This window comes from Camelus bactrianus, chromosome 13 (assembly GCF_048773025.1).
Source record: "Camelus bactrianus isolate YW-2024 breed Bactrian camel chromosome 13, ASM4877302v1, whole genome shotgun sequence".
Lineage (NCBI taxonomy): Eukaryota > Metazoa > Chordata > Mammalia > Artiodactyla > Camelidae > Camelus > Camelus bactrianus.
Window position 1 is genome coordinate 53,444,014 of NC_133551.1, and position 27,669 is coordinate 53,471,682.

The following is a 27,669-nucleotide window of genomic DNA, read 5'->3' on the forward strand; positions in this document are numbered from 1 at the left end:
AGATCTGTGAGATTCATCTCTGTTGTTGGATATAGCAGTGGTCTCTTGTTCTTCATTGTTGTATAGTGTTCCATTATATGAATCTACCACAGTTTTTAAAAATCAAATTTACTGTTGGACATTTGATTGTTTCCACCTGAGGCCACAGAGTAGTGCTGCTATGAACATTCTTAGAGATGTTTTTTGGTGCACACATGTGCACATTTTTTGTTAGGTACATACCTAGGAGTGGAAGTGCAAGGTCATTGGATGCACATATGTCCAGCCTAATGGTTTTCCAAAGTTACTGTACCAACTGGCATGCCCTCCAGTCATGCATGACAGTTGTAGTTGGCCCAGGTCTTTGCTGACTCTGATAAAGTCAGTTTTCTTTTTGGTGGTTTACGTGGTGGATGTCTCATTGTGGTTCTGTCTTGCATTTCCCTGCTGGCCGGAGGTATTGAGCAGCTTTTCATATGCTAATAGACCATTTAGAGCTTCTCCTTCCTGGAGTGCCTTTTGGAGCCTTTGAACCACTTTTGAAAATTGAGTTGCTTGTCTTTTCTCATTGACTTGTAGGAGTCTTTTATATATTCTGGATATGCATCCTTTGTTGGATCTACATATTGCATGCATCTGTTGCAGACGAGCTGGCCTTTTCACTCTCTTAGTAGTATATTTTGAGGAGCAAAGTTTTCAATTTAAAGGAGTCTAATTTATCAATACTTTCCATTATGGCTAATGCCTTTTGTGATCTGTTTTGTCTACCCTAAGGTCATGAAGATATCCTCCTATGTTCTCTTCTAGAAGCTCTACTGTTTTGTCTGTCATAGTTAGCTCTATGATCTATCTCAAATTGATTTTCTGGGCATGGTGGGAGGTAGAGGGTGAGGTGTGTTTTTTCCTCAACAATGCTGGTTGGAGTGAAAACTGATTCAACTTCTCAGGAGAACTGTTTTTAAGTATCTACTAAAGTGAAATGTATGTCTGTAAGGAGGTTCCTAGCCACTTTCTTGATAATAGCCAAACACTGGAAATAAATTAAAGGCCCATCAACAAAAGAATGGCCAGACTGGGGGTACATTTATACAACGGGATTGAATCAGCAATAAAACCAAAACCAACTCTTGCTACGCACGACATCATGGATGAGACTCACAGGTGTGTTATAAGTGAATGAACAGAGATCCTGTCTCAGGGAGGGAGTACAGTGGCTATTAACTGGAAAGGGGAAGACAGAACCTTCTTAAGTGATGGAGATGTTCTATATTTTATCTAAGTAGTAGTTACATGAATGAAGTTATATATAAAAATTCGTAAAAGTCTGTGCTTAAAATTAATGCACTTTACTGTACTATATTATATCTCAATAAAAAAAATTTAAGCAGCTCCACTCTTCCTTAATGTCCTTCTGATAATATACCTAAGACAGACCACTGCTGTGGTTAGAAGCACCACTGTCTGACCCTGGAGGCATTTCTGCTGTTGGATCATGCTCCCCATTGGGCATCCTCCATCCCTCCAGGAAACCCATGTTCTGTGATCTTTATTTTTCCTTTTGATCTTTGGTTTTTAAAAATGTATTCCTCTGGAGCATCATTAGGGTTCTTCCTGGGGTAGGGGGTGAACTTGGACCTAATTCTAATTAACCCAATGATAATTCATTTTCCCTAGGCAAAGGTTCTCATCACAGCTGGACCCAGCCCCCTCAGGCCATATGAGTTGAGGGGATACAGAGGCACAGAGCCTCGTACAGGCTGCCCTGCCAGTTCTGGTTAAATTAGTCCTTCCCTCCACATGAGGCCCAGGAGGCCTTTCCTCATTAACAGGGACTTTCACTTATTGTCTTTATTTTTAAATGTTTTGTGGAAAATTAAAAGATGAGTGACTGCCAGGCAGTGTCTGAGCCAATAGCCCAGAGAGCGTCTGTGTTTTCTTCCAAGCCTGACCGGAGTGGGCCTGGAATCGACCCAGCCCTCCCCAGGCTCCTCTCCCTTCACTTATTCTCTGGGCTGCTCGATTCCTTTTAAGACACAAATTGATTGGGATAATTTTTGCTCTAACTACAATTGCCATGGAAAGAGGGTGGGGGGAATTGCATTCAGGCTGTGGACTCCTGCAATGACTGTGAACCACTGAGTTACTGTAAAATGACCAGAAAATGGATTCAAAATTGAAGCCACAAATAATGTAATTACTGCTGCTTGTGCCCAGGGCTGCCAGAATGAGGGCAGGCTGCTGCCCGGGAAACATCTGGAGACAAAGCTTCTGCTGCTCTGTTGCTGTACCCCTACCCTGGTCCCTTTGGGGACTGGAAGAGCCTCGGAGGGTGGAAATAACATGCAGGGGAGAAGAAAGGGATGTGGAGAGAAGCATGGGGAAGAAAATGTTGACGAGCACAACTGATGTCTCCTGCCACCCAACAGGGAGCTCTAACCACTGTGACTTTTAGAATGAAGCCCAGTGTGGTCATTATCATCATATCACATCATTGTCACCTCTGTCAACACCAAAGCACTATCATCACAATTACTGTCATCACTTATCATCAACCATGGTTATCACCTCCACTCTTCACATCCCTACTATCATAGCCCCTACTACCATCATAGCCCCTACTATCATCAGCAGCATCACTGTAGTGACAGCAACGTCTTCATCGTCACCAGTCTCATCAATGCCAACATCGTCGCCATCATTCCTACTATTGTTATCTCTGTTATAGTCACGTCATTATCACTAATCTTATCAGTATCATTGAAATTGTAATCACCCCCATTCATATCCTTGCCAACATCACTGCCCCTCCCGTCATCATCACCATCACCGTCATGACATCAGCATCTTTAACATCATCTCTCATCACCACCACCATCATCACCACCATTAGTGTTATCACCATCAACATTGTTATCACCTCCTCTCTTATGAGCACTTACATCATCATCATCATTCCTACCATCATCATCGCCATTACTGACATGGCATTGACATATTTATCATTGTCAGTCCCTCATCACCATCCCACCATTGTCACAACATCATCATCATTCCACCCTCATCAGTGCCATGATCATCAACAGCCTCACAGTATGGTCTTCACCATCACAACTATCCCAAGGATCATCACAGTTTCCTTTATCGTTAGCCTCACAATTGGTGTCAGAATCAAAATCACTTCCTTCAAGATCCCTCTTATAATCCTCTGCATCATCATAATTTGTGGTTGGTCCACTCTCCTCTGCCTCAGTCAAACAGGATCCCCAGACCTTGGCCCCGGGCAGGGGGTATGACCCAAAAGACTGGGCTGTTTGAGGATGAGGGTGGCAGAGCAGCATTTGCCTGCCTGCTTCAAGGCATGGATCAAAATGGGAAATCCAAAAGACAGGTTCTTGGAGAGGGTAGTGGAAGGAATGAGACACAAAAGTCATTTGACCAAGTCATCAGTCAGAAGGTCCTAGAAGGAAAAGAAAAAGAGTAGAGATGGGAGATAGTGGAATGGAAACCAGGGACATGGAGGACAGCTGGAAAGTTCAAAACAGAGGGAGGAGGTAGAGCATGAGAGAAACCTACAGGTTTCACAGGGTGCCTGTCTCCTCAGGTTTGGGCAAGAGGGAGGGAGGGACAGTGGATGGCTGTCACTCACTCTCACCATCTCTTCCATGTTGGTATCCAGCCTCCATGGCTACAGGATGGCTTGGGGAGCAGCTGTTTGCATGGGGACAGTGGTCAGAGAGACATTCAAGACACCCAGAGAGCAGAAGAGCAGTGTGAACGGGCAGTGAGAGTATAGGTCAAGGCATGCCCTCCTGGGGGCAGGGCCCCAAAAAGGACCTTCCCCAAATTGGACCATTTACCAGCAAACCTAGAGTTCCAATTTTTGGAGCATTTATTGTCACCGGGGTTTATGTCACACACACACAGTCACACAGAGTGATGCTGAGGTTTGTTCACTGTAGGGTGACAATAGCAGGGATAAAACCGTGCTTCCCTGACTTGGTCTCCAGTCCCACAACTGTAGGAGCACCAGGAACGCACCATGTGCCCCACTGTGTGTCCTCTCCTGCACTTGGCATTGGCCACGAGGAGTCCTGGTCACCCAGGAGATGCCCTCTGTGCTGGCCCTGCTGCCTCCCACACGTGGCCGTGCTCTCCTGTGTTCCAGGTGGCTCCAGCAGACTCCTGGCAATAACCAGCCCACCCCCCAGAGGGCTCTATCTTTCGCCCAGACCAGAATGGCATTCTCTGGTGTTCTTGGGGGAAGTACCAATTTCAGGGGAAATAACTACTTTGAACAATATCTCCTATTCCTAGGAGGCAGTGAGGGAAGAGGGGCAGATGTCAGTGGAGAGGAAAAATACCCTAAAGACCACACATTCTGACCAATTCAAAACCACCCTTTATCTTTGGATCCACTGGTACCACTTAGCCCAGGCAAGAGGGGCCCTTTCCCAGGGCCTGTGCTTTGGAGGGGCTGCCCTCACTCTCCTCTGGTTGGCGTCTCCCCCCAGGACGAGGGGTCAGTGAGACCAAGGAGACTTGCCCAGCAAGAGCCTGTTCCCTGCCCTTCTGGCTTTGCTCCGAGTATCTAGAACTCTGAATTTTCTGCCCAGTTGGCTCTGCACCCCCCCCCCCTCCAGGCCTGCATGCGCCTCTGCCCTGGGCTGTCCTCCAGAGGGAAAGCCATGCTGCTGTGGCCACACCCCTAGGCCCTATCTAGGAGTGACCAAGGGACAGCTGTTTGCAAGGCGTGTGGACAGAGCTTGGGCATAAGAAGTGGGGTGTCCACATGGGGGAATTCAAGGCCCTTTATGGTTCCGAGTAGAACCAGTGGTCAAAGAGAAGGGGACAGGGTGGTGGCTGGTGCCACCTCTCCCCACGTCACTGAGTGTGAGAGGTCTCCATTCTCACCTGACTGGCCAGCTTGTGATGAAGGGATATCTGCCAAGGTAGAAGGAAAGGGCATATTTTATATAACAGTTTGTTAGCTTGACTTGTGTTTAAATATTAAGCCACAAGGTATGTGGGCCTCTCTTTGTTCTCTGGCCCTGGGCCCTGCAAATCTCAGGGGCAGGCCTGAGCCTGGTAGGTCATTCCCAGAGGGCCTTGCGGCAGCCAGGACATGTCTGAGTCCACTGCGGATCCATGTCTTGCCTCCTACCTGCATCATATATTCATCCATGTACACATAGCGTGGCTCCCATGGCCACAGACAGGTGGGTGTACTGATGCTCCACCAATGGTTGCAAGTGACGGAAAACCAAATCCTAACTGGCTGAAGCAAAAAAAGTATGTGTTGGTTCATGTAACCAAAGTCCAGGGTTCCACTTGATGGTGGGGCTCATCTTTCTTTCTCTCTCTCAGCTCTGCTCACCTCCACCCTGACTCCATTTGCAGACAAGCACTGTGCTTGTTCTGTGAACACAGGTGGCTACTGCACCTCCAGCTCTTGCCTCCTCCCAGGTCCACTTATAGCAGAAAGAGCCCCCCTCTCAGTGGGAAGTCTCATGCCATCCCATTGGCTCCATCTGATCACATGACCATCCTCTAAACAAATGGCTGTAGCCTGGGGGTGGTGAGTGAGCAGTCAGCCTTGGGTCTAGGTCACCGGCCCTACCCCTCAGAGGCTGAAAGTGTGAAAGGCAGTGGAGCCCAGAGGAAAACTAGAGACAGTTGGCAGAAAAAGGACAGCAGCCCCTGGGGAGCCCACCCCCTGACTGCCCCTGAGAGGTCCCACTTTATGGATCTTTTAGGCACAATCCCTGCATGAGCCAATGCCTCCTTTGTGCCCCAGCTGTCCTGGGTCTTCTCATTTCATGCTCTGCTGTGCCCACTGATGTCTGCCCTTCCCAGAAGCATCTGCTATCTGACCTGCCTGAGCCCTCGGCCTCCCCCAGGAATGTGAACTATTTGAAGGCAGGGATTCAGCATCCATTCACTCAGCAGATGTCGATTAAACACCTACTCAGACCAGATACTGTGTTAATCCCTGTTGATACAGCAAGAAACAGCATAGATCAAGGTCTTGCCTCCCTGAAGCTTACTACATTTTAGTGGGAGGAGAAAGTCAACAAATGAACAAGACTTCGGTGGTCATTTAATAATGAAACAAAGCAGGTATGGGTTTTTGGAAGTGTGGCTGGATAGGGATTGCTGTTAAGACACTAAGACACAAAGACCTGGAGGGACGGAGGTAGGGAGTCATGTGGATATCTGAGGGAAGAGCATTCCAGCCAGAAGGGACAGTAAGTACAAAGGCCCTGAGGCAGGCATGAGCTTAGTGTGTTTGAGGAACTTCATGGAAGCCAGTGGGGCTTGAGGGCTGTGAGGAAGGGCAAGAAGGGTGGAAGATGAAGTCAGCAATATGATGGTGGTGAAGGGAACAGAAATGGGGAGAAGCTACAACAGCAGGACCACATTCATCATTGTAAGGACTTTAGCTTTTAGACTGAGTAAAATGGGAGCTCTTGGAGCAAAGGGCTCATTCACCCTAGGTTCTGAAAAGCAAGATGGTAGGGAAGATTATGGAGGATGCCAGAACCAGTAAGGAAGCTTCTGTAATACTGCAAGCGAAAGATGATGGTGGCTTGGATGAGAATGGAGTGGAGAGAAGTGATCAGATTCAGATATACTTGGAAGGTGAGGCAACAGGAGTTGCTGGTGGGTTGGGTTGTGGGTTATAAGAGGAGAGGAGTCAAGACAAAACCATGGTTTGGGACATAAGGCACTGGGACTGTGGAGCGGTCATATACTGGGATGGGGAAGGCTGAGAGGAGAAGAGGGGGTTAGGTATTGGACACAACAGGTCTGAGATGCGTCTTAGACATCCAGATGGCGATGGTGTGTGAGAGGTGAGACATATGAGTTGGATTTTAGGGAACAGTAGGGGCTGGAGGTTTAAGAGGCGTCAGCAGGTATGTGTTTCATTCCTATGTGTTACTTAACATCCCCCCCACCCAGAATAGGGCCAGATACAGAGCTGGTGATTCTAATCACAGCAATGTTAATGTCCAGAAAAATTATCATTTCTATTTCACAAGTGCTATGCAGTGTCTTATACTCATTATCTCATTTGAATTTCCTGTGATCCCATGAGGCAGAGGCTATCACAACCCCAGTTTCCAGATGAGGAAACTGAGATTCAGAGAGCTCATCAGTTGTCCACCCTCAGAGGGATCACCAGGATCACTGCCTCCCATGCCTACAGTGCCCGCTGCCTGATAAGACAGCGCTGACCCCTGTACCATCCTTCCCTCCCTCCTTCTGTGCAGCCTGTGACCAGCTGGCGCTGGGGGTGGTGGCGATCTTTGGACCATCCCAGGGCTCCTGCACCAATGCTGTCCAGTCCATCTGCAACGCGCTGGAGGTGCCCCACATCCAGCTGCGCTGGAAGCACCACCCACTGGACAACAAAGACACCTTCTACGTGAACCTGTACCCGGACTATGCCTCTCTCAGCCACGCCATCCTCGACCTGGTCCAGTACCTCAAGTGGCGATCGGCCACCGTGGTCTATGATGACAGCACAGGTGGGTAGCCAGGCCTGGCCGGGCCGAAGGCAGGGGGTGAGGGTGGCGCAGCCCCAGGACTGAGCTCATTGTCTCTCGCCCAACTCAGCTGTCCCTGGGGAAAAGGTCTGCACTTACAGCCTCATCCAGCCACAGCAGTACTCACCCTGCACTCACCCACAGCCTGGTGCACACCGGTCACTCTCACACCTCACCCAGCCCAGCACACTTCACACCTGCCCTGCAGCTTCCCCACACTCCCACTCCACCCCAGCACCATGGTCCAGGCTGCCCTCGGCACCCACCGGAGCACCTGCACTCGCACATGCACGCCCACCCCTGCCTGCACTCCCACATTCACACATTCCCGTCGGCAGCCAAAACACCCAGCCCCGTGCTGGCTACAGGCTCAGGCTCTGGACTCCAACCCACCACCCATGCTGTGTGCCCGCGCTGCCCTTGCTAGCTGGGCGGCACGGAGCTGTTTCCGCTCCTCCTCTTTCTTTTCGAAGACTCAAGTCCCAAGACATTTCTTAGCCCAGCCTTTAAAGAGAGAGTGACCTTGGCAAGTCACTTAACCCATCTGGCCCTGCTCTGCCCACGTGACAAGTCAAGAACGGCAGCGTCGAGCTTGGAGAGAGAGCCCGCCACCTCTCGGCTGCCTGTGATTCAGGGTCAGCTCTTGATTACCTCCTCATGGAGAATGGGACTAGTAGGGGTGAATCCCTCAGGAAAGACAGCCAGAAGCTGTTCGGTTAAGTCGGGATTCGACAAACCTCTCTTGAGTTCCTGCTGTCCCCAAAGTGCCAGACAGAAGATCCTGGATGGCAGAGACCCTCACCCCTGCTAAGTACCCCTTAGGGGCGCTCCTGCCCAGCTCCCAGTCCTGGCCAGTGTTTCTGCAGCCCTGTAGTTTTGTCTGTCTTAACATACGACCACGAGTGATTGTCTACCTTGGAGCCTGTTTCTGCTTCTAGACCACAAGCCTTCTGTGCCTCCAGGGTTTAGTGCAGAGCCTGGTACAATGTAGACATTGAAATGTTTGTTGAATTGAATTGAATTGAACCAAAAGTAAAATGGAAATAAACTATAATTAAATATTGTAGGAAAAGGGTGCTTTGAGCAATGGTGAGGAAGAAGAAATAAGGATGTGGCTGTGCCATCTTCTTTGGAGAAGGTAGTCAGATTGGAGGAGAGTGAGTGGCCGCCCAGAGGCCATCAGAGCTGAGCATCAGGGGCAGGCACCGACAGTCAGAGCCAGGGCACCTGGGGAGAGGCGGCTCCCTGGCCTTGGCTGGCCTGGGCTGACTTGGCAGAGGAGAGGAGACATGAGCCTGGCCTTGGGGATGGATGGACATGGAGAGGAGCCAGGAGGGCATTACAGGAAGGGGAACGATGTGCACAAAATGAGAAGGTGGGGCAGTCTCGTCAAGAGGACAGTCTGGTGGAGGGAGAGGGTTCCAACATGGGGGGGGAGGTCAGATATACAGGCTGTGTACAAGGTCTCTGCTGTGTAGCTTCAGAGTTCTGGGTTTGTCTTAACAGCAGCCAGGACCATTGAGGGTTGTTGAGCAAAGAAGCAGAATACTAAAAGCAGAGTTTCAGAAGGGAGCTCTGACAGCAGTGCACAGAGGACTGGGAGAGAGCCTGGAGTGAGAAGACTGAAGCAGAGGGGCTGTACTGGCCCAGGCAGGAAGCAAGGAGGCCTGAATTTGAGGGGCTGCTTGGAAGAGAGCTTGGGGCCAGAATGGGAGAGAAGAACTGGATGTGACAGGTGATACTGAAAATATGTGGGGGTGTCCTGGACACAGTGGTCAGAACAGACACTGGCAGAAACCACTGCCCGGCAGTACTGGGGCCTCCAGGCTGGGTGAGAGTAGAGAGGCTTTGCAGAGAAAGAGATGCTGTGACGTGAAGGTGGATGCTGTACCAGTGAGACTGGGCAGAGTGGATGCCAAGGCCTGGAACCTCCTCTCCCCAAGGATGTCCAGCTTTGACTGTATGGACATGTCACTTGTTAGCTCTGATGACCAGTGACCTCTGGCTGGGCACTCACTCCCCTGTGATAGGATTAAATTCTAAAAGAAGATGGGACAACATCTTCATTTCTTCCCCCTTTCCAGTGCCCAGCACCCTCTTTCCTGTAGGATTTAATTATAGTTTAATTCAACTGGAGATTCAATTCAATTCAGTTCAACAAACATTTAAAAACATAGGGAAGTCAGTGATGGAGCTGGTTTGGTCAAGAAGAGACTCAGTAGTCGGAATTCAGAGCTGGATTCACTCAAACAATAATATAATGTCGATGAAGAATAGTGGGTAGTAAGAAGTATGCTCCCAGAATCAGAATATTTCAAGGGGCCGGGACAGCTTGTGGGTCATCAAATCCACGAAGTGGAAAGCGTTACAGCAGGAACCAGTCTGCTAACTGAGTGTCCAGGAAAACACAGGGATCATAGGGGTAGAAACGACTTTGGTCATTAGTTTGGCCCATGATTTCAGGAGGCCAAATCATCAGTTACAGAATATCAAGAATGATCATTACAGGAACCAGCAGTGTTTGCCCTGTGAGCCTTGCCACGTGGTCACCTTCCAAAACTAATCTGCACACAAAGACAAACTCATATCAAGAGTGAAAGGAAGGGGCTTAGAAAAAGCTGGGTTGGAGACAAAGACCCCAGCCCAGGAGCCAGAAAGATTAGGTCTTGAATTTTGATCACTTTGCTAGCCTGCTGCTAAACCTTGGGAGGTTCACTTAGCCTCCATGGGCCTCAGTTTCTCAATCTGTCACATTGGAACAAAAGCCCCTACTCTGTATGCCTTCGAGGACAGGGAGATGGTTAAATAGGGTAATGAATGCAGAAGTGCTTTGTAAGTGAAAAGCATGACTTCAACAACCGTGATTCACTGCAGATATTTTGAGAGAGATTGATTAGGGAAGCAGCCAGGAAGGAGAGCTCATCTCAGGCAAACAAAGAGCCTAGTCCTCTGCTGGGATGGGCCGAGAGGAGCCCCTGGTCTCCTTCGGGAGTACACTGATGGGAAGGAGGTCTGACGTTTGCTGCTGGAGAATGTGGGTCACTGTGCATTACACGGGGCAGTGAACTTGGCTGACAAGAAAGCTCTGGTGGCCTCTGCTCCAGCATCCAGGCTGTCCCTGTCCTCATGTCCTGGGTCCCCAAAGCCCACGTGCCTACTGAGACGGTGACTGGGTCTGAAAACTGAGTGAGTGAGAGTAGAGGGTGCACTCAGGGCCTTGCAGGGTGACAGGTGTGAGCAGGCAGCATCATTCAGACAAACTAAGAACTGGAATTAGTTAAGGAGGGAGGGTAAGGCTGTGTGTTTGGGGGGGGGGCTTGTGGCCCCTTCCTCCTCTGCTAAGGTCGTCTAATAGCCTCTTCCTGTCCCCTGCCCCCAGGTCAAGTCTGGTATTAGAAGGCACTGGGGCCCCAGTTTGATCCAGACCGCTCCAGGACTCCAGAGCCGTCTCCCAGCCATGCACCTGGATCTGAGACCTCCAGGCGGCTGAGGGCTCCTGATGGCAAAGTTTGTTGGGGGAGGTTTTGGGAGGCTTGGGCCACAGAGATATATCTCTGTCCTACCCAGCAGAGTGGAATGTTGGATGCCCATCAGATTGCTTTCCTGCTGTCCGGCTCTCGGAAATGGGAATGAGCAGCCAAACAGACCCAGGTGTATGTACCAGAAATGACTTGGAAACCCCGACTCTCTGTTGGGAGGCTCCCGAAGTGGGCTGCCTGTGTGGCGGGACTCTGTCCAGATAGAGGCCACTGCAAGAGCTGATTCCAAACTTCAATCCATCACAAACTAGCTGAAGCAACAAAGCGGGGGAGGTGTGTGGGTTTCATTTGTTGGAAAGTTCAGGAGTAATTTCAGCTTCAGAGGCTTTAATGAGTATCATTAGGGCTTATTTTCTCTGTGTCTTGACTTCCACCCTGTTGGAATCCTTCTCAGGTTCTATGTGGTGACCCCTAGACTTACTTCCTCCCCATTTGGAGTTAAATGGAAAGGGAGGTACCTCTTCCCAGTGGCTCTGGCACAGTTCCTGGGGGTCATCTGATAGGACCAGCTGGTCCTATCCACATCAGACATCCATCTCTAAGGCCATACCAATGCCTGGAGGAATGTGTATGCTGATTACCAGGCTAGGACCACATTCCATGCCCCTGGAGTGGGGACAGATCCCTCCTGAGTCACATAGACTGAGCATGGGGGAGGAGTTGTTCCCTGAAGGAACACCAGAGTGCTATTAGTGGGGAAATGGAGCATGGCTGAGTGGACAGTGCAGCCAGGATGCAGAGACACTGAGCCCTGAGTATGGGCAAGGAGCCCAGCGGGTGGGACGGGATGGCCTGCTTGGGGCCCTGGCCCCGTGCTGCCCAAGCCCTCCCTGCGGTGGGGTGGGGCTGCAGAGAACAGCGAGCAGGCTCACTTCCAGGCTAAGCAGAGAGGAGTCAGCAAGAACGGACCTTGGAATGGAAACGGAAATGAACTTAATTAGACCTAAGCAAGCCATTTGTCTCCAGGAAGTGACATTCAGTTTTCCCTGGAAGTCCCCAGATTAAGGTTTTGCAAAATGCCAAGGTGGACGATGGATTTTTCAGCGTGGGGAGGAAAAAACAGTAGTCAAGCCAATTATGGAAATTTGTACCAGGCCCTGTGCTAGGGGAAGTGGAGACCCAGCCTCTGATGTTCAGGAGCCTAGGACAGGACGAGGAGAGTGCGATGAGGCCAGAGGGGGCTGGTGCTGAAGGAGGAGGCCATGGAGTTGGGAAGGAGGGCTGGGAGTAGGGTGGGGACATCTTGTCGGGCAGAGCAGTAGGGGTAGACTTCGTGGAGGAGATGGCTGCATTGAGCCTGGAAGAATGGGTAAGGTTTACGGAGGCAGCTTGCCCTTGGGGGTGGGATGGGGGCTGGGTATGAATACCAGCTGGCCCTGCCCAGTCCAGCAGTTGGTACAGCGGAGTCTGGGGCTGTATCCTGGAAGCAGGTTGCTAGGGATGTTTAGGAAGGTTATGTCCCATGCCTCACACTGTTGCTGGAAGGCAGGAAGGAGGAGGAGGCAGTGCCCCTGGTTCAGGTTCCGTAAGTCTCTATACCCAGCGGGTTAGAGAGGAGCAGGTAGGTGTAGTCAGTGGGGATTTGCTATCTGTGCCTGCTTTTGAATCTGCAGGTGTGTACACGTGTCTGTGTGTGCACACACCTTTATCTACATGCGTGAACATGTGTTTATCAACCCAAGTGTATGTCCTGTCTATATCCACATGCACGTGCATGTAAGCACGTGTTTATATGTGTCTGTGTGCATGTGCTGGCGTGCACAGCTGGGTGCGTGTGTCCATGCCCTGGTGTGCTGGTGCCTGTGTCTGCACACACATGGCTGTGTCCATGCACCTACCTCCGGGGGCCACGTGTTGGTGTCCACATGTGTCTGCAAGCCTGTGGCCACAGGTGTGTGCATGCACACGAGTCTGTGGACACCTGCAGCTGTGTATACGTGTACACATGTGTCTTTTGCACCCTGGGGCCTCTCAGGGCTCATCCGGCTGCAGGAGCTCATCATGGCCCCATCGAGATACAACATCCGCCTGAAGATCCGCCAGCTCCCCCTCGACTCTGACGATTCGCGCCCACTGCTCAAGGAGATGAAGCGAGGCCGGGAATTCCGCATTATCTTTGACTGCAGCCACATCATGGCCGCCCAGATCCTCAAGCAGGTGCGTGAGCGCTGGCCAGCGGGAGGGATGGTTGGGATCCACCTGCCACTTCTCCCATCTGCTCCTTCCCAAATACAGGCATGAGGTCAGCGAGATCCAAGTTTGACCCGTAGTCTGCCTCTCTCTGGCCGTATGACCTTGGGTGGTCACTTTGTGAGCCTTAGTTTCACCAGCAGCAAAATGGACATAGTAGTCTTGATACTCTGAGTTGGTGTGAGGATGAGATGAGGTGATGACTGAGCCGCCCCAGCCAGGCCTGGCGCCTGGAAGGTGCTGAGCAGATGCTGGTTTCCATGCCACCTCGGGGCACGTGGGAGGCAGGGGCTGTCAGGAGGGAACAGAACACTTTGGGGAACACAGAGAGACCTGAGGGTCTCAGGAACAGCCCCCAGAGCGCTTCACTGCCTCTTCCAGCCACTAATCCCTCAGCCCGCAGCACTCGGTGTCACTTTCCTATTACTATGAGGTTTATCAAGGCTCCACGCACCATCTGCTCAGCTCTGCAGCGACAGTGGGGGAGGAGAATGGCTCTCAGTCCTGGCCGGGCCTCCCTTCCCGACACAGCCCAGCCTGGTGTGCTGGGAACCCGAGCGAGCTCTGCCAGCCACCCAAGGGATGAACCGCGAAATCCCTCACAGCCCCCTCCAAGGGTGCCACACCTGAAACCAAACCCACTCTGATTCGAGCCAGTGCTTTGAGTAAAAGGCAATTATGTGGTCCCAGAAAGCGTCCCTGCTGATTGGAGGAGGCATTCTTTGCAGCCCTGACACACGACCCTGGGAGATGTAGGTGGCAGGGAGGGGACACAGGGATGCAGGAGCAGGGATGTATTTAAGGCCCACCCTGTGAGGGGTACCCAAGCCGAATGGCAGCCTCTGTCTTCCCCCAGAGGAAGCCCCACTCTAGGCGCCTCCACACAGTAGCTCGAAAGCTCATTTGAGAGCTTGAACCCTGCTTCTACCCGTGTGTGTTGTGTACCCTAGAGCAAGTGGCCGCGGAGTCATCCCCTCCCGTGTAGATACTGTGAATGATGCCTATCTCTTATGGTTCTGGAGGAATCGGTGAGATGGGGCAAAGTTTATCCCAGTGCTCAGTTGCCAGTGGATGTGATACTTCTTTAAAGTCGCCATGGAGGAGACACATGCTCCCCAGAAGTCCCTCAGCCCTCGCTTTCCCGGCCAGCTGGGCCCAGTGCATCCCTTCTCTTCTGGGCATGCGCAACAGGATAATAAAGACAATCCCAGCTTGGGCTTACTGAGGAGTTCCTCTGTGCCGGGTACACACGGCTCCTCATTTACCACCACCAGGGGACGTGGGGACGATGATCACACTCAGTTTACAGGTGTGGAAACTGAGGCCCAAGAAGAAAGGAATGCACCTGCGGTCATCCAGCCAGGAAGCCAGCATTTACTCCCCAGTTTTCTGACTGAAAACTTCTAGAATTAAAAATGAATATTCTGCACTTAGCATAACACTGAGCTAAGCAAAGGTGAGCGTGTCTGTGTACAGAGAGCTTCTTGAGCCTTTAACCTGAGGATACGGGTTGTGAGCCTCCGAGACGGGGAGGAATATGAGGCATTTTCAAAGTGCGCTTGACCCAGTGACATTTCCCCTCTGAGCACTTTGTGGGCCCGCATTCTGAAGAACTCTGTAGAAAATGCATCATGGTCATTACTATTACAGATTACAGACTTCTAATAAAACACACAGTATATAATGTAGACTTCGTGATGGTATGTAATAATAATTCACAGCAGCCACGTGGCCCTGCTGTGCGGTCAGCCAGGAGCCGGGAAGCAGGGAAGTCTCAGCCCTACTGGGGGGGGGGGGGGCTCAGACTGAGGACAGACCCCCTCCTTGGGCCTGGCTGGGCTGCTGGGGGCCGGACTCCCACAGACTCTGTCTGAAGCCAGGACTGTGAGTTCAGCTGAGCAGAGTCAGGGCACTTGAGAATGCGGATTTCATCAGCATTTCTCCAAGTGTGGCAGTCCCAGAGATGCTTACTAAAAAGGCAGATATGTGGGCCCCGCGGAATTTGGAATCTTTGGAGAGAGTGGTCCAAGATTCCGCGTTTTAATGTGTTGCAGGTGGTTTTCCTGCACACGCCGGGGTGAAATGCACTGTTGTCTGCCAGTCACTGTCACTGTCGGGAGGTGGTCTCAGAGGACGTCCCATTCTTAGAGGCCAGCCTCCCCCACCCTTTGCCAGCCTCTCCTGTCCCCGGTCCTCACACCGTGCCCCCCAACCCTGGAGTGGAGGGGGGAGGGGGAAGGGCTCCTCGGGTGTCCCCTGCAGGGTGCTGACGCTCTGCTTTCCCGCAGGCCATGGCCATGGGTATGATGACCGAGTACTACCACTTCATCTTCACTACTCTGGTAACGTACCTCTGGGTCTTGGCAGGGGTCGGGGTGGGGCTCCTTTGGAACATGGTCAGCCTTGGTGGGGACAGTTGCTGCAGGCTGGACTTGCTTCCTACAGCTGTAGGCGTGGCCCCAGGCCAGGCCACAGATTTATCTTTGTGGCCCGCCAACTTGGAGGGGTGACATCACGTTGCCACTAAGTGCAGGGACTCTAGAACCTGCCGGTGTGAACACAGGCCCCTCTGCTTGCTGGCCGGGAGACCTTGTGAAGGTCATCTAACCTTCCTCAGCAAAAGGGTCACGATCGTGGCTCCGACCTCCTAGCATTGTTGTGAGAACCAAATGAGTCCATGACGTCAAGTGCTAAGAGCAGTGCCTGGCTTGTGTGAAGCACCGTTAGGATGGCGATGACCCTCAGCCCTGGCCCACGTGTCCCCACACAGGTCTCAGGCCTCACACAACAGCAGGAGATGCTGCTTTGAATTCCTGCGGCATGCACACTGAAGTCTGCCCACTCACCGCCAGCCGGGCCAGCCCACCTCAGGTTCCAGATGGGTCCTGTCCAAACCCTGAGAACATTTAGGGCCGTTTAAACCCATTAGGATAATTAGTTGTGGTTTGAGATCAGCAGAATAAAGAGATCCCTGAGCCAAAGGGTCACCCATCCCCAGCCACCCTGCCTTGGAGCCAGATGCCCTCAGACATCACTGGGGCCCCAGGTGGAAGCTTCCACCCAGCCCAGGTCTGGGGCGAGTAATGGCATCGCTAACCATCGTGTGGTTGAAATGAGCTCCTGAAATCTGCGTCAGACTTGCCGCTGCAGCCCTGCAGGCTCTACCTGTGTTCCTTCACTCATCCAGCACCCAGTTAACATTCCTCACCCAGCGCCTGTGCTCAGCGGAGAATCTTAAGATGACTGGCCCTCAAGGAGCTCCCAGCCTATCCAGTCTGCATCTCTGTATCTAGCTCATTCAGCAGGCTTGTGCCATCACAGGACTGGGCAGATGGCCACAGGGCACAGTGGAAGGAGACGCCAGGTGCCGCAGGGCTCGGCAAAGGTCGAAAATTTCTGGCAGCCTTTACAAGAAAGAAGATGCTTGAACTGCATTTTGAAGGATCAATAGGAGTTCACCAAGGAGAAGGAGGAAGAGTATTCCACATAGAGGGAACAGCATAAGCAAAGGCCAAGAGGCAGGTGAGCTCTCCAGGGAAGTGTGGAAACGCTTGATTTGGTTGATTGCGAGAGCCAGTTGTGTTCATCTCTTCCTAACTCCACATTCAATGACATCTTGTAGGTAGCTTAAAATCAGCCACAGTGGGAGTATTTATACCATAGAAGTTGGCAAATGCTACAAGTAAGAGATTTTACCCTCCCTCCCCGAAGAGCTGGTTACTAAGCATTTACCAGCCACCACTCCTTATTACCCTCTCTACACCCCCCACCCACTAGAGCCTGGGCCCAGGGCAGAGCTCAGGGGCCTTCCTGCCCACTCTCCTGATCCAGAGCTCAGACCTGGGGGCCTGCCAGGAGACATGGTGGAAGAAAGGGGTCCTGGCAGCTGGTGACTGAGACCAGGCACTTCTCCTGAGTCCCTTCTGAATTTCTACCCACCCAAGCTGACTTCTCCCTTGGGAAAGCCTAATGGCTAGAGGATGAGGCCATCAGATCCCCAATATTCCACCTCCATTTGGATCTAGAAGCAGGGCAGAGCAGCAAGGTAGGGAAGTAAGGGCACATTCCAGGCGCCCAAGGCTCTGTCTCCAGCATGGCAGCCCTGTCCATCCCACCCTGGGCTCCTAGGGCGCTGAGACCAATCTCTGGGCCCTTAGGGGTCCCAAACAGCCACTTCCGTCCTGCTGGCTCATCTCCCTGAGTCCTCGCCGCTCTGAGTTGCTGTGGCAGAGCCCTGGAGTCCACGACAGGAGAATACAAGGGAGGGGCAGGCAGACCTCCCAGGATTGCTGCAGTCCCCCTGCAGGCCTGACCCATCCACCTTCCACATTACTTTCCGGTGTGGTGACAGGAGAGCAGACCTTGGAGGCACAGATAAGGATGAAAGTCCCTGCTTCACCACCTCTTGGCCGTGCGTGTGGGCAGATTGCTTAACTTCCCTGAGCCTCAGTTCCCTTGACTTTAAAATGGGAGTAAGTAGTCATGATGCTGCCAAGCCTCAGATCCCTCCTTTGGCCTCTTGGTTTTAAGGAGCAGAATTCACTCAGTGACCTTAAGACATTAGGGGCTCAGGAATGAACCACCAGGCCACAGGAGCAGACGTGAGGAGGTTCTGATCCAGAGCGACTCTGGACATCATGGGGGTTATGGTTCTGCCCCAAGCCTCAGCCGGGCTCTTCCGTTCCCTCTCTCTGCCCATTGCTCCCTCCCCTGCTCTTGGCCTCTGCTCCTTCCTCGCAGTCCCCGTTCCCTGGAAACTTCAGCTCCTCGTAGCTGCCCTGGGATCATCACATCCAAACTGACCATCTGTTCTACCTCTGCCACATCTCACCACGTCCTTCTAGAGTATTATTGACCTTCCCCAGGTCAAAATGCTGACTGGCCAATCACCAGTCACCACCTCTCAACGGGGCACTGTACAGCACCTGGGGCTAGACAGTTCATCATTCCAGAATGTCCCACCAACTCTGGAATGTTTAGCATCCCTGTCCCCGCTGACTGACTTCCAGGCCTGATGACAAACAAATAAAGGCCACTCCACATTTCTCAGGTGTCTCAGGGTAGGGGCTAGCATCAGCCAGATTGTAGAAACCCTCCTTGGGGCAGGTGACCACTCCTTGGCCACTCACTGAGGTCCGGCAGTGGGAGGCCGAGTACAGTGGACTCACAGAATCTAAGACGCACCACCAAGTGGAAGGGCTTGGGGCATTGGCGGCGGGGTCCCTGTAGAAGCGGCAGGAACAAAATCCACACATCTCATTCACTCACACAAGGAATTGCCCCCTCGTCCAGTGTGTCCACATAGGGCCTGAGGTGAATCCCTCTCTGGGCCTTGCTCCCTCCCAGTCCCAGGTCCAGACAGTCAATTAAAAGCATCTCCATCTGGCTCACCCCTTCATTCCAAGGCCAGATGGGAATGTCCCCTCAGAGAGCCGAAGCTTTGGCCCCTCAGCCCTGTGGCTTGACCTGACCTTCTGGGCAAGACTCTGGAGACGGCACCACCTCAGGGACCTCAGTGCCTTCCACATCAATGCCATTGCCGGCGTGGGGTCAAGGATGGAAGCCTTGGAGGGAGGCGCAGGGCAGTATCCTAGCAACCTGGAGCAGGATCCCAGCCCCAGAGAGTATACACTTCCCCTGCTTCTACATTCGTTAGTTCTGTCATTCATTTACTCATCCAGCAGCCACATGCATATGCCCTCAAGGTCCCAGGTACCGAGCTAGTCACTTGGATGGGAGGAGGTGTATAGAGATACATCAACACAAAGCTCACCAGCTGGTGGGCTTCCTTCATGCGTCTAAGGACCAAGGACCATGCCCAGTTCACCTCTATCTCTAGTGCCCAAATAGTGCCTAGAATACAGTAGGTGCTCATTAATGCCTGAGTGAATAAATGAGTACAATACAAAGGAGAAAGTGATCAGTGAAGTTAACATCCTCATCATAGCAACAGTGAGTGAAGACCGCAGACTCCGGTGCTGGTTTGCCTGAGTTAGAATAGAGATTCTTCTACTTCCTCGGGCAAGTTTCGCCTCATGGTGCCTCATCCCCCATATAGGCCACGACAACAGTACTGCCTCATAGGATTGTTATGCTGAGCATTAAGTATGTTGACATCAGTAGAGCACTGAGGAGAGTGCCTGGCATTTAGTACTGTGTAAGAGTTAAATCGATTAATTAAATAACTCCTGCTGATGTTTTTTGTGTGCTCAGCATACCCCATCTCACCAAGACTCAGATCAACTCTCCAAGGGAGATACAACTTTCCCAGTTCAAAGAGAATCAAAGAGGCCACTCAGTAAGAAAGGGACAGAGCAAGGATTTGGACCAGCTGGGAGCTGTCCAGCTTGTCCAAAGCCCTCTGCTGAAGCTGGTGCTGAGAGCCTGCATGCAGTGTTGCCCGGCTTCCTCTGGCCGGATCCAGCTCTAATTCCCCAGGCCGTGATGGTCCTGGCATCACATGATTGACACTGATGGGGGAGAACGAAGCCTCCACAAATCCCAGCCGTGCCCACACTTCACAGGTTCCAAAGCCCTTTCTCCACATTTCTGATTTTCCCCTCCACAGGGCAGAGTTTGTGCTCCCCATTGATTGATGTGGAAACCTCGGACCAGAAAGGTCAAGTGAACTGCCCAGAGCCTCACAGCAGATCAGTGATAGAAGCCTTGACTCCTGACTTCTGTTCCAGCCCATAGCCCTTCCTCCCCACGCCTCTCTGAGGGTCAGGGAGAACCGATCCTTCCAGGGAGGCACAGTCCCTGTGATACGAACATTTCTGTAGTGGAATATGTGTGTGTGTTGCCGGGCATAGTGGGGAGGTGGGTGGTACCATGGTATCTCCCGGCAGCTTCCCGCGTGCCAGGGCATCAGCTATGTCTCCTGGGTCCCCATATCCAGCTTCCGGCTCCAGCTCCACGATCCTCCTTCCAGCCCCATTGGCTTATGAGTCTACCTCGTGATTCTGCCTCTTTGTGCCCATTGGTCAGTCGTGGCTGTACTTGGGAGGGCAGTGGCATTTGGCATTTACCTCCTTCCCTTTAGGAAACCCATGTCACCAAGTTCTTCGCCTCTAAAAAAAATTCTCCAAACTCGCTTCTCCCACGCAGAAGACATTTTAATTACCCCAGCTGCCATTATCTGTTCCAGCCAGCTTTGAGCCATTCCCAGATAACCCCGCGTTAATCAGCCCCAGCTGAGCCCCTGGTACATGTCATGTGTAGGTAAAAGCCTCGAGGTGAAAAAAGAATTATAATAAATTAATAGATAAGCAATCACAATTAATGCCACTTCCCGGCAATAACAGTTATATCATGGGAAAGATATTTTCATCTGTCATTCCTTAAGGCGATGTTTTCTGAGCTGCAGCTTCTACCCAGTCAGACCCATGGGGTACTAATGAATTAGTCTATTATGTTATGCTGAATGTTTCTAAAAGGTCCCTCGTCGATACTGAATTCAATGTGTCAACATTTGGCATGGAGAACAGCAACTTTTTGCCAAGCAGCAAGGTTGTGCACAGTTCACTGTGTACAGCACATGGGGTCTCAGCCCAGGGCAGTTTGGATGAAAAATCAGAGCCAGACAAAGAAGCCTCTTTTCCAGCTCTCTGTTGTCACTGCCTTCAGGTCACAGGGAGGGTGGCATTCAGTGCCACTTTGCGGCTAAGCCCAGGCTCAGGGTGACAGAGATGAAGGTGACCCCAGCAGTGACAGTGATTGGCCATAGCCTCTGTAGGAGTGTCAGCCAACACAGTGCTGCATCTGGACACTGGAAGGGCTGATATCACCAGCACCCGAGCCCCCACCAAAGCCAGAGGTGCCGCCCTCCCACTGAGTCCAGCTGGCCACAGGCTCTAGGGGAACTGGTGAGTTTCCCCTGGCAGGCTAATGTTGGGCATCTTTCAGGCCTTAGGTATCAGGTTAACACTGAACTGGAAAAGAGGCTGAGGGCCACGCAGGGGAAGAGTGAGGAGAGCGCCCCCTGGCGGCAGAGCTCAGCTTCTCTTCCATGGCTGCAGCAGTTCAACTCTGGCCCCAAACTTGCATTCCGTAGTCTACAAAACAAAATCCCTCCATCTCCCCAGACTCTCCTCCTTCAAAGGCTGCTTGGGGAAGATGTCCTGTTTCTAAAGCCGTCCCATAGAGGTCCTAACTTGCAGCCCCTCCTTCCCCGAGAGGAGGGTGTAAAACACTAGTCTCACCATTCCAGGCTCTTTCCAGTGCTGTGTAGGTGCCCCAGAGAGCTACCCGACTCTTTCTTTCTACTTTGGGTGACAGAGGTATTTAGTTTAGGGGCTCACAGGGGAGACAGACACAGACATAGACAATTGTTATCAGTAGGGTGAAAGCAAAGAGGTCCCAGGATAAGAGAAGAGGTACCCCTGGCCCGCCCTATTTTGTTTGTGCAGAGTAGTAGTCAGGGAAGGCTTCCCAGAAGCTTGAATCTCGGAGGAGAGACCACCCAAGAAGGGTGAGGACAGGCGTCCCAGCCAGGGGATAAAGTGCACACAGAAGGTGGCTGGCTTCATGACGGGGGCAAGGACCAGCGAGGGGTAGGAAAGGGGGACGAAAGTAGTTCAGTGTTCCTGGGGCGGAAGGTGGGAGGAGGTGGGAAGAAAAGTGAGACTGGAGGGGTGGAAAGCCTTGTGAACTATCCTAAGGAATTTGTCCTTTATTCTGAGAAGGCAAGAAGGAGCCATTGAAATATGTTAAGCCGGGAAGTGACAGGATTGGATTTATTCTTCAGGAAGACCCCTCTGAGTGCTGTGTGGAGGGTGGCTGGCATGGCCAGTGGGTGGGAACCGAGGGCACAGGACAGCGGGGATTCTCGGGAGCTGGCGGCCTGGGTTTGATGCCATTGCTCCCCAGCTATGTAACCTTGAGTAAAAGACGTAGCCTCTCTGCAACTCAGTTCCTTCCTCTTAGATAATAACACCCACTTCATAAAGTGGAAATGTGAATTACGTGAGTTAACACATACGGCGCTTAGAAACAGTTTACAGGTGCTCAGTGTATGTGAGCTCATCGGGGTTGTTTTGATGTTGCCAGGAGGGGTGAGGTGGGGAGGATGCGGCTCACATCTGCTGCTCTCCTCCAATAACCCAGTCATGTCCCTGGGGGCTGTGTCCAACAGCTGTCTCAACCTGCTGCCAGAGAATGCAGAATATGAATATTTGTCAGCACGTCCATAATGTCTACCACGCACCAAGCATGTTCTAAGAACATCTGTTAACCCGTATCTTCCTCATGGCCACCCTAGATGGTAGGTACCAGTATCATCCCCATTTTGCAGGTGAGGCAACTGAGGTTAGGAGAGTAGATGACACTGGAACCCAGATGGCCTGGCCTCATGGTCTGTGCTTATAACTGTTACCTGGGGCCGCCCAGTGAGCTGGATTCAGGGAGGAGCTGTGGGGAAAGAGGCCTCTTTCTGGTGTGTCCACCCTCTCCTTGCTGCCCCTCTCTGAATCCACAGGTATCCCCATCTAAGCCCAGTCAGGAGTAATAGCTTAGATTAGTGGAAAACACAGACTGACCGGACCCCACCCCAGACCCTCCATGACCTATACTTTCCAAAAAACAGACAAACAAAAAAGCTCCAAAGACAATTCTGACACGTGTCTTGTGTTTGATAACCGCTGAGGACATAAAGCTTGGGGATTCCTGAAGAGGACAGACGTGGTGCACCAGGAAATGTGTACAACAAAGTCCCAAGTGCCAGGGGAACCTGAATTTGTAGTGCCTGCCGATTTTTATAGTGTAAATACTCCCACTGTGGCCAATATCAAGCTGTGAATGAGCTGTCACTGAACGCAGAGTCAGGAGGAGGTGCTGACAGTGCGCTCCCGCAAGCCAGTGCGAGCCAGCTCCAGCGCACCCTTGAGACAGACCTGGGTACAAATTCTGCGCTGCCTTCCTGACCTTGGACAGGTCACCTCGCCCCTCTGGCTCTGTTTCCTCTGTAAAAGGGAGTACTGTTAAATACCTGCTTGACGGGGGATTGCGACAATCAGGTGATATACTCCACGCGCAGGGCTGAGTGCCCCGCCCGTCCTCCACTCCCTTCTGAGAGTGGGGCCGTAGAGACCCTCTGGCCAGTTCAGTGGGGACCCCTCCATCTGCTCAAGACCCTGCTTCCTGCTTTCCCCCAGCCCCTTACCTATCCCAAACCCTGGCCTGGAATCAGGGTCTTATTTGTTTGGGCAAGGCTGGGACTGAACTTTCTCACCTGGGCTCAAATCTGCTCCCAGCTTCTCCCCTAAACCCTAAAACTTCAAAGAGGAAACTAACACAGTGTCTTCCAGAAGGAGGCCAATTGGGGGTACAGGACGAACAGAAGGAGTTTAGTGTGAGTTAGGAACACCTCAGAGACCAGAGGAAAGAGCTGCTCTGCGGGCTCCAGGTCTGATCCCTCATCGTCTTTCCACGAGCCATCATCGATTTAAGTGCAGCTGGGACCCTGATGGGGCCAGATGTTACTCCTGACGGCTGCAGCCATGGAGAGACAAGTACACTGGCCCCAGCATGAGATGGAGTGACTGAATTGAGGGAACCAGGAAAGAGGACAGGCCAGGGGCCAGGGTGAAAGACAGCTGGGTGAAGGAAGAGTATGGAAAAGAAGAGGCAATAGAAGAGGAGGCGCTCAGACTTTAAGACTCATTTCCCCCCCTAGTGGGATGGGGCCAATCTAGACTGACAATGGATATGTTTCGAAAAGTAACATGTGTAATAGCCAAGATATGGAAGCAACGGACATGTCCACGGACAGATGACTGGATAAAGAAGTTGTGGTTATTTATACAATGGAACACTACTCAGCCATAAAAAAGAATGAAATAATGCCATTTGCAGCAACATGAGTGGACCTGGAGATTGTCATACTAAGTGAAGTAAATCAAACAGAGAAAGACGAAAATATGATATCACTTATCTGTGGATTCTAAAAGAATGTCACAAATGAAACTTATTTACGAAACAGAAAGAGACTCACAGACATAGAAAACAAACTTATGGTTACCAAAGGGGGAGGGTGGGAGGGATAAATTAGGAGTTTGGGATTTGCAGATACTAAGTACTATGTATAAAATAGATAAATAACAAGATCCTAGTGTTTAGCACAGGGAACTATATTCAATATCTTGTAATAATTATGATGATAAAGAATATTAAAAAGAATATACATATGTATAACTGAATCAATATGCTGTACACCAGAAACTGACACAGCATGTAAATTGATTATACTTCAATAAAATAAAAAAAAAAGTAACGTAACTCTTATGCAAATATAGAATGAATATGTCAGAGGTGAATCCAACTCATGAACAAAGGAACCAGAAGGATGACAAGGCTGGTTCAAAGAGCATTTGAAAGATTGAGTATTTATAGGTATTTGGTGGGGCGGGGGGAACAGAGAACGAGACGGCTGGGTAAGATACAAAATGGATTAATGTCCTACAGGGCAGTAAAATCACCACCTTGAGGATTATCTTTTCTACAGGCAGAAATCTATGCATTAACCCAGAGTCTGAGCCTTTAACCGGTAGCTAACAGTGAAGTCAAATCTCGGTGCTGTCTCGCAGAGACTTACACAGTCCTGGGAGGGCCTGGTAAGTGATGTCGTTGTGTGACATTAAAAGGACATGCTGTTCTCTGTCTGCCTTATTTCCAAGTTTGGGTAGTTTTGCTTAATAGGATGGAGCTCTGCCTGCTGCTCTTCACCTCCTGCCATCTCTTTTCAGCTTAGCACCTAGCTTCTCCCTCTGCACCCAACCCCCCTCTTTCCCTTTGCCTCCTTCCCTCACCATCTCACCTTGCCCCAGAGCTGGAGCTGGAGGGAGGGGCTGAAGCTGGGCGGCCCCCATGCATTCAGGCCTGTCTTCCTGGCTTTTAGAACCAGGCCTGCCCATTGCACCAGACTGGACGTGACCTGGCCCACAGAGAGACAGGCTGACCACTCTTAGGAAGCAGGGGTGAGGGGGCCTGGCTGGTGATCTGGGGGCGAGGGGAAAGAGGAGGTCAGCTGTACTCCTTCAGTTCCAGGAGAAGAGACTATTTTAATTGTTTTAATTGAAGTTTAGTTGATTTACAATGTTGTCATAGTTTCTGGTGTACAGCAGAGTGATTCGGTGATGTATTTTTATCCATACATCTATTATTTTTCAGATTCTTTTCCATTATAGGTTATTACAAGATACTGAATATAGTTCCCTGTGCTGGACAGTAGGTCCTTGTTTATCTGTGTTATATACAGTAGTGTATACCTGTTAATTCCAAACTCCTAATTTATCCCTCTCCCAGCTTTCTCCTTTGATAACCATAAGTTTGGACTATTTCAAAATTACTCTCTTAGGAAAGATAAAACACTCCCTTTAGCCTCCCTCTGGGTAACTTGGAGATGCCCAGACCCGGCACCCTTTGTCTTCCCAAAGTGGGCTTCCCCGATCAGAGGAAATGAAGGTCATGACCATCATCAAGCTCCTTTGATGTTCCAGGCTGGGCATTTTATGTGAACTGCTTCACTGGGTCCTACAAAAGAGGTTCGATCCCCATTTTGTAGATGAAGAAACGGGCTGAACAACCTGTCTGAGGTCAGGCAGTGAGTACGTGGAGTCAGCCACCAGGCAGAAGGGTCAGGTCAACTCCAAGTGCAGCGCTCCCGGGGGTGCTCCAGCCTGCTGAGCCTCACCTCCCCGGGCTCTGCAGGGAGCAGCAGCTACTCTGGGGCCCCCAGGAGGGAGGGCGGGAGGTGGGGCTGGAGCTCACAGCCGGCCATGCCTTTATTTACTGAAGCTCTCTCTGTCAAGGATCTTTATGCGTTAGACCTGGAGCCCTACCGCTACTCAGGGGTGAACCTGACTGGGTTCCGGATCCTCAACGTGGACAACCCCCACGTCTCGGCCATCGTGGAGAAGTGGTCCATGGAGCGGCTGCAGGCGGCTCCCCGGGCAGAGTCCGGCCTACTGGATGGAGTGATGATGGTATCGCTCTGGGGAGGGCCGGGGGTGGGGGCAGACCTGGGAGCTCCCCTCCTTCCTTCCCTTTCTTCCTTGTAGCCTTCCAGCCTTCTTCCTTCCTTCCATCCTCCTACCCATCTTTTCTTCCTCCCTCCCTGTCTTCTTTCCTTCTCTCTTTCTTTTCTTCCTTCTTTCCTTTCTTTCTCTCTTCCTTCCTTCTCTGCTTCCTCCCTATTTCTTTTTTCCCTCCCACCACTTCCCTTCCTAAGACCTGCCATGTGTCTGCCAGACCTTAGGCCAGGGACCAGGGACACAAAGGAATCAACACAGCCCCTCCCCAAGTGTGGGAGTACAGGCACATAAACAGGTGGTGATGGAGAGCGGGGATCAGGACCAGTGGGCCCTGGGCACGGATGACTTCCAGCTGTGGCCGCAGGAGGCCGGGGAGGCCGGGGAGGCTGGAAAGGAGAAGGTGTGGGCGGGGCCAGGCAGCAGCAGGGATAGCAGGGTGGGGTGGAGGGACTGGCAGGAGAAGGTCTGAGCTGCAGAGGGTGGGAATCGGGTGTCTGCAGAGCTGCAGAGACAGCCCAAGCCTAGCCCCTCACAGGGGCAGGGACAGGGTCACCTCCAGGGCCTCAGGGCCTTCTCCTTACAAGCACCCCTGTTCCAGAGGCGGGAGGGGAAGGGGGTCAGGGCCAGGTGGGCCAAACTCTTGGGGTCTGAGCCGCTCTCAGGCAGCCCTGGGCCCCCCTCCAGACTGACGCGGCCTTGCTGTACGACGCCGTCCACATCGTGTCTGTGTGCTACCAGCGCGCCCCCCAGATGACCGTGAACTCCCTGCAGTGCCATCGGCACAAGGCCTGGCGCTTTGGCGGCCGCTTCATGAACTTCATCAAGGAGGTGAGTGCCCCCTGCATCCCCGACCAGGGCCGTCTCCTGGGGGCCTTGGATGCCACAGAGCCACAGGGCAGTCAAGGGCCCAGTTTGGGAGTCAGACAGTGTTGATTTCCAATCCACGTGAACTTGGGCCTGTTCCCTCACATCTCTGAGCCTGTTTCCTCCGGTGAAAATGGGCTCAGTAGGACCAATCTTGCTGGGTGACTGAGAGGCTGAGTCCTTGGCACTTAGTAGGATCTCAGCAGGTGGTCGGCACTGTCAGCAGGACGCAGCCCTGGCTTTAAGGTACAACAGATGCAAGTCTTGGCCTCCAGCTGTGTGACCTCAGGCAAGCTAGAGAACCTTGCTCAGCCTTGGTTGCCTCATCTATAAATGGGGTACGAAGTGCACCCACATTATGGGGATGCTGTGAAGGCGACGTGTGACACCATGTGGACAGTGCTTAGTGTAAGGGTGGGGTGATGCAGAGGGGGCTCAGTAAATAATAACCAGCCCCACAAACTCCTCTTCATGTTGTGGGCCCATCGGCCAACTTCCCAGCCAGGGTCCCCGCTGGGACCC

At 51.8% G+C, this 27,669-nt stretch overlaps 1 protein-coding gene across 1 annotated transcript in view; it reads left to right on the forward strand.

Moving 5' to 3' along the window:
• GRIK3 (glutamate ionotropic receptor kainate type subunit 3) overlaps nt 1–27,669 on the forward strand; it is a 226,344-nt gene that overhangs the window by 138,763 nt on the left and 59,912 nt on the right. Inside the window, exons 3-7 of the mRNA XM_074376813.1 lie at nt 7,251–7,508; nt 13,041–13,222; nt 15,544–15,597; nt 26,062–26,235; nt 26,968–27,111. Coding sequence (XP_074232914.1) covers nt 7,251–7,508; nt 13,041–13,222; nt 15,544–15,597; nt 26,062–26,235; nt 26,968–27,111 — 812 coding nt within the window. The remainder of the gene's footprint in view (nt 1–7,250; nt 7,509–13,040; nt 13,223–15,543; nt 15,598–26,061; nt 26,236–26,967; nt 27,112–27,669) is intronic.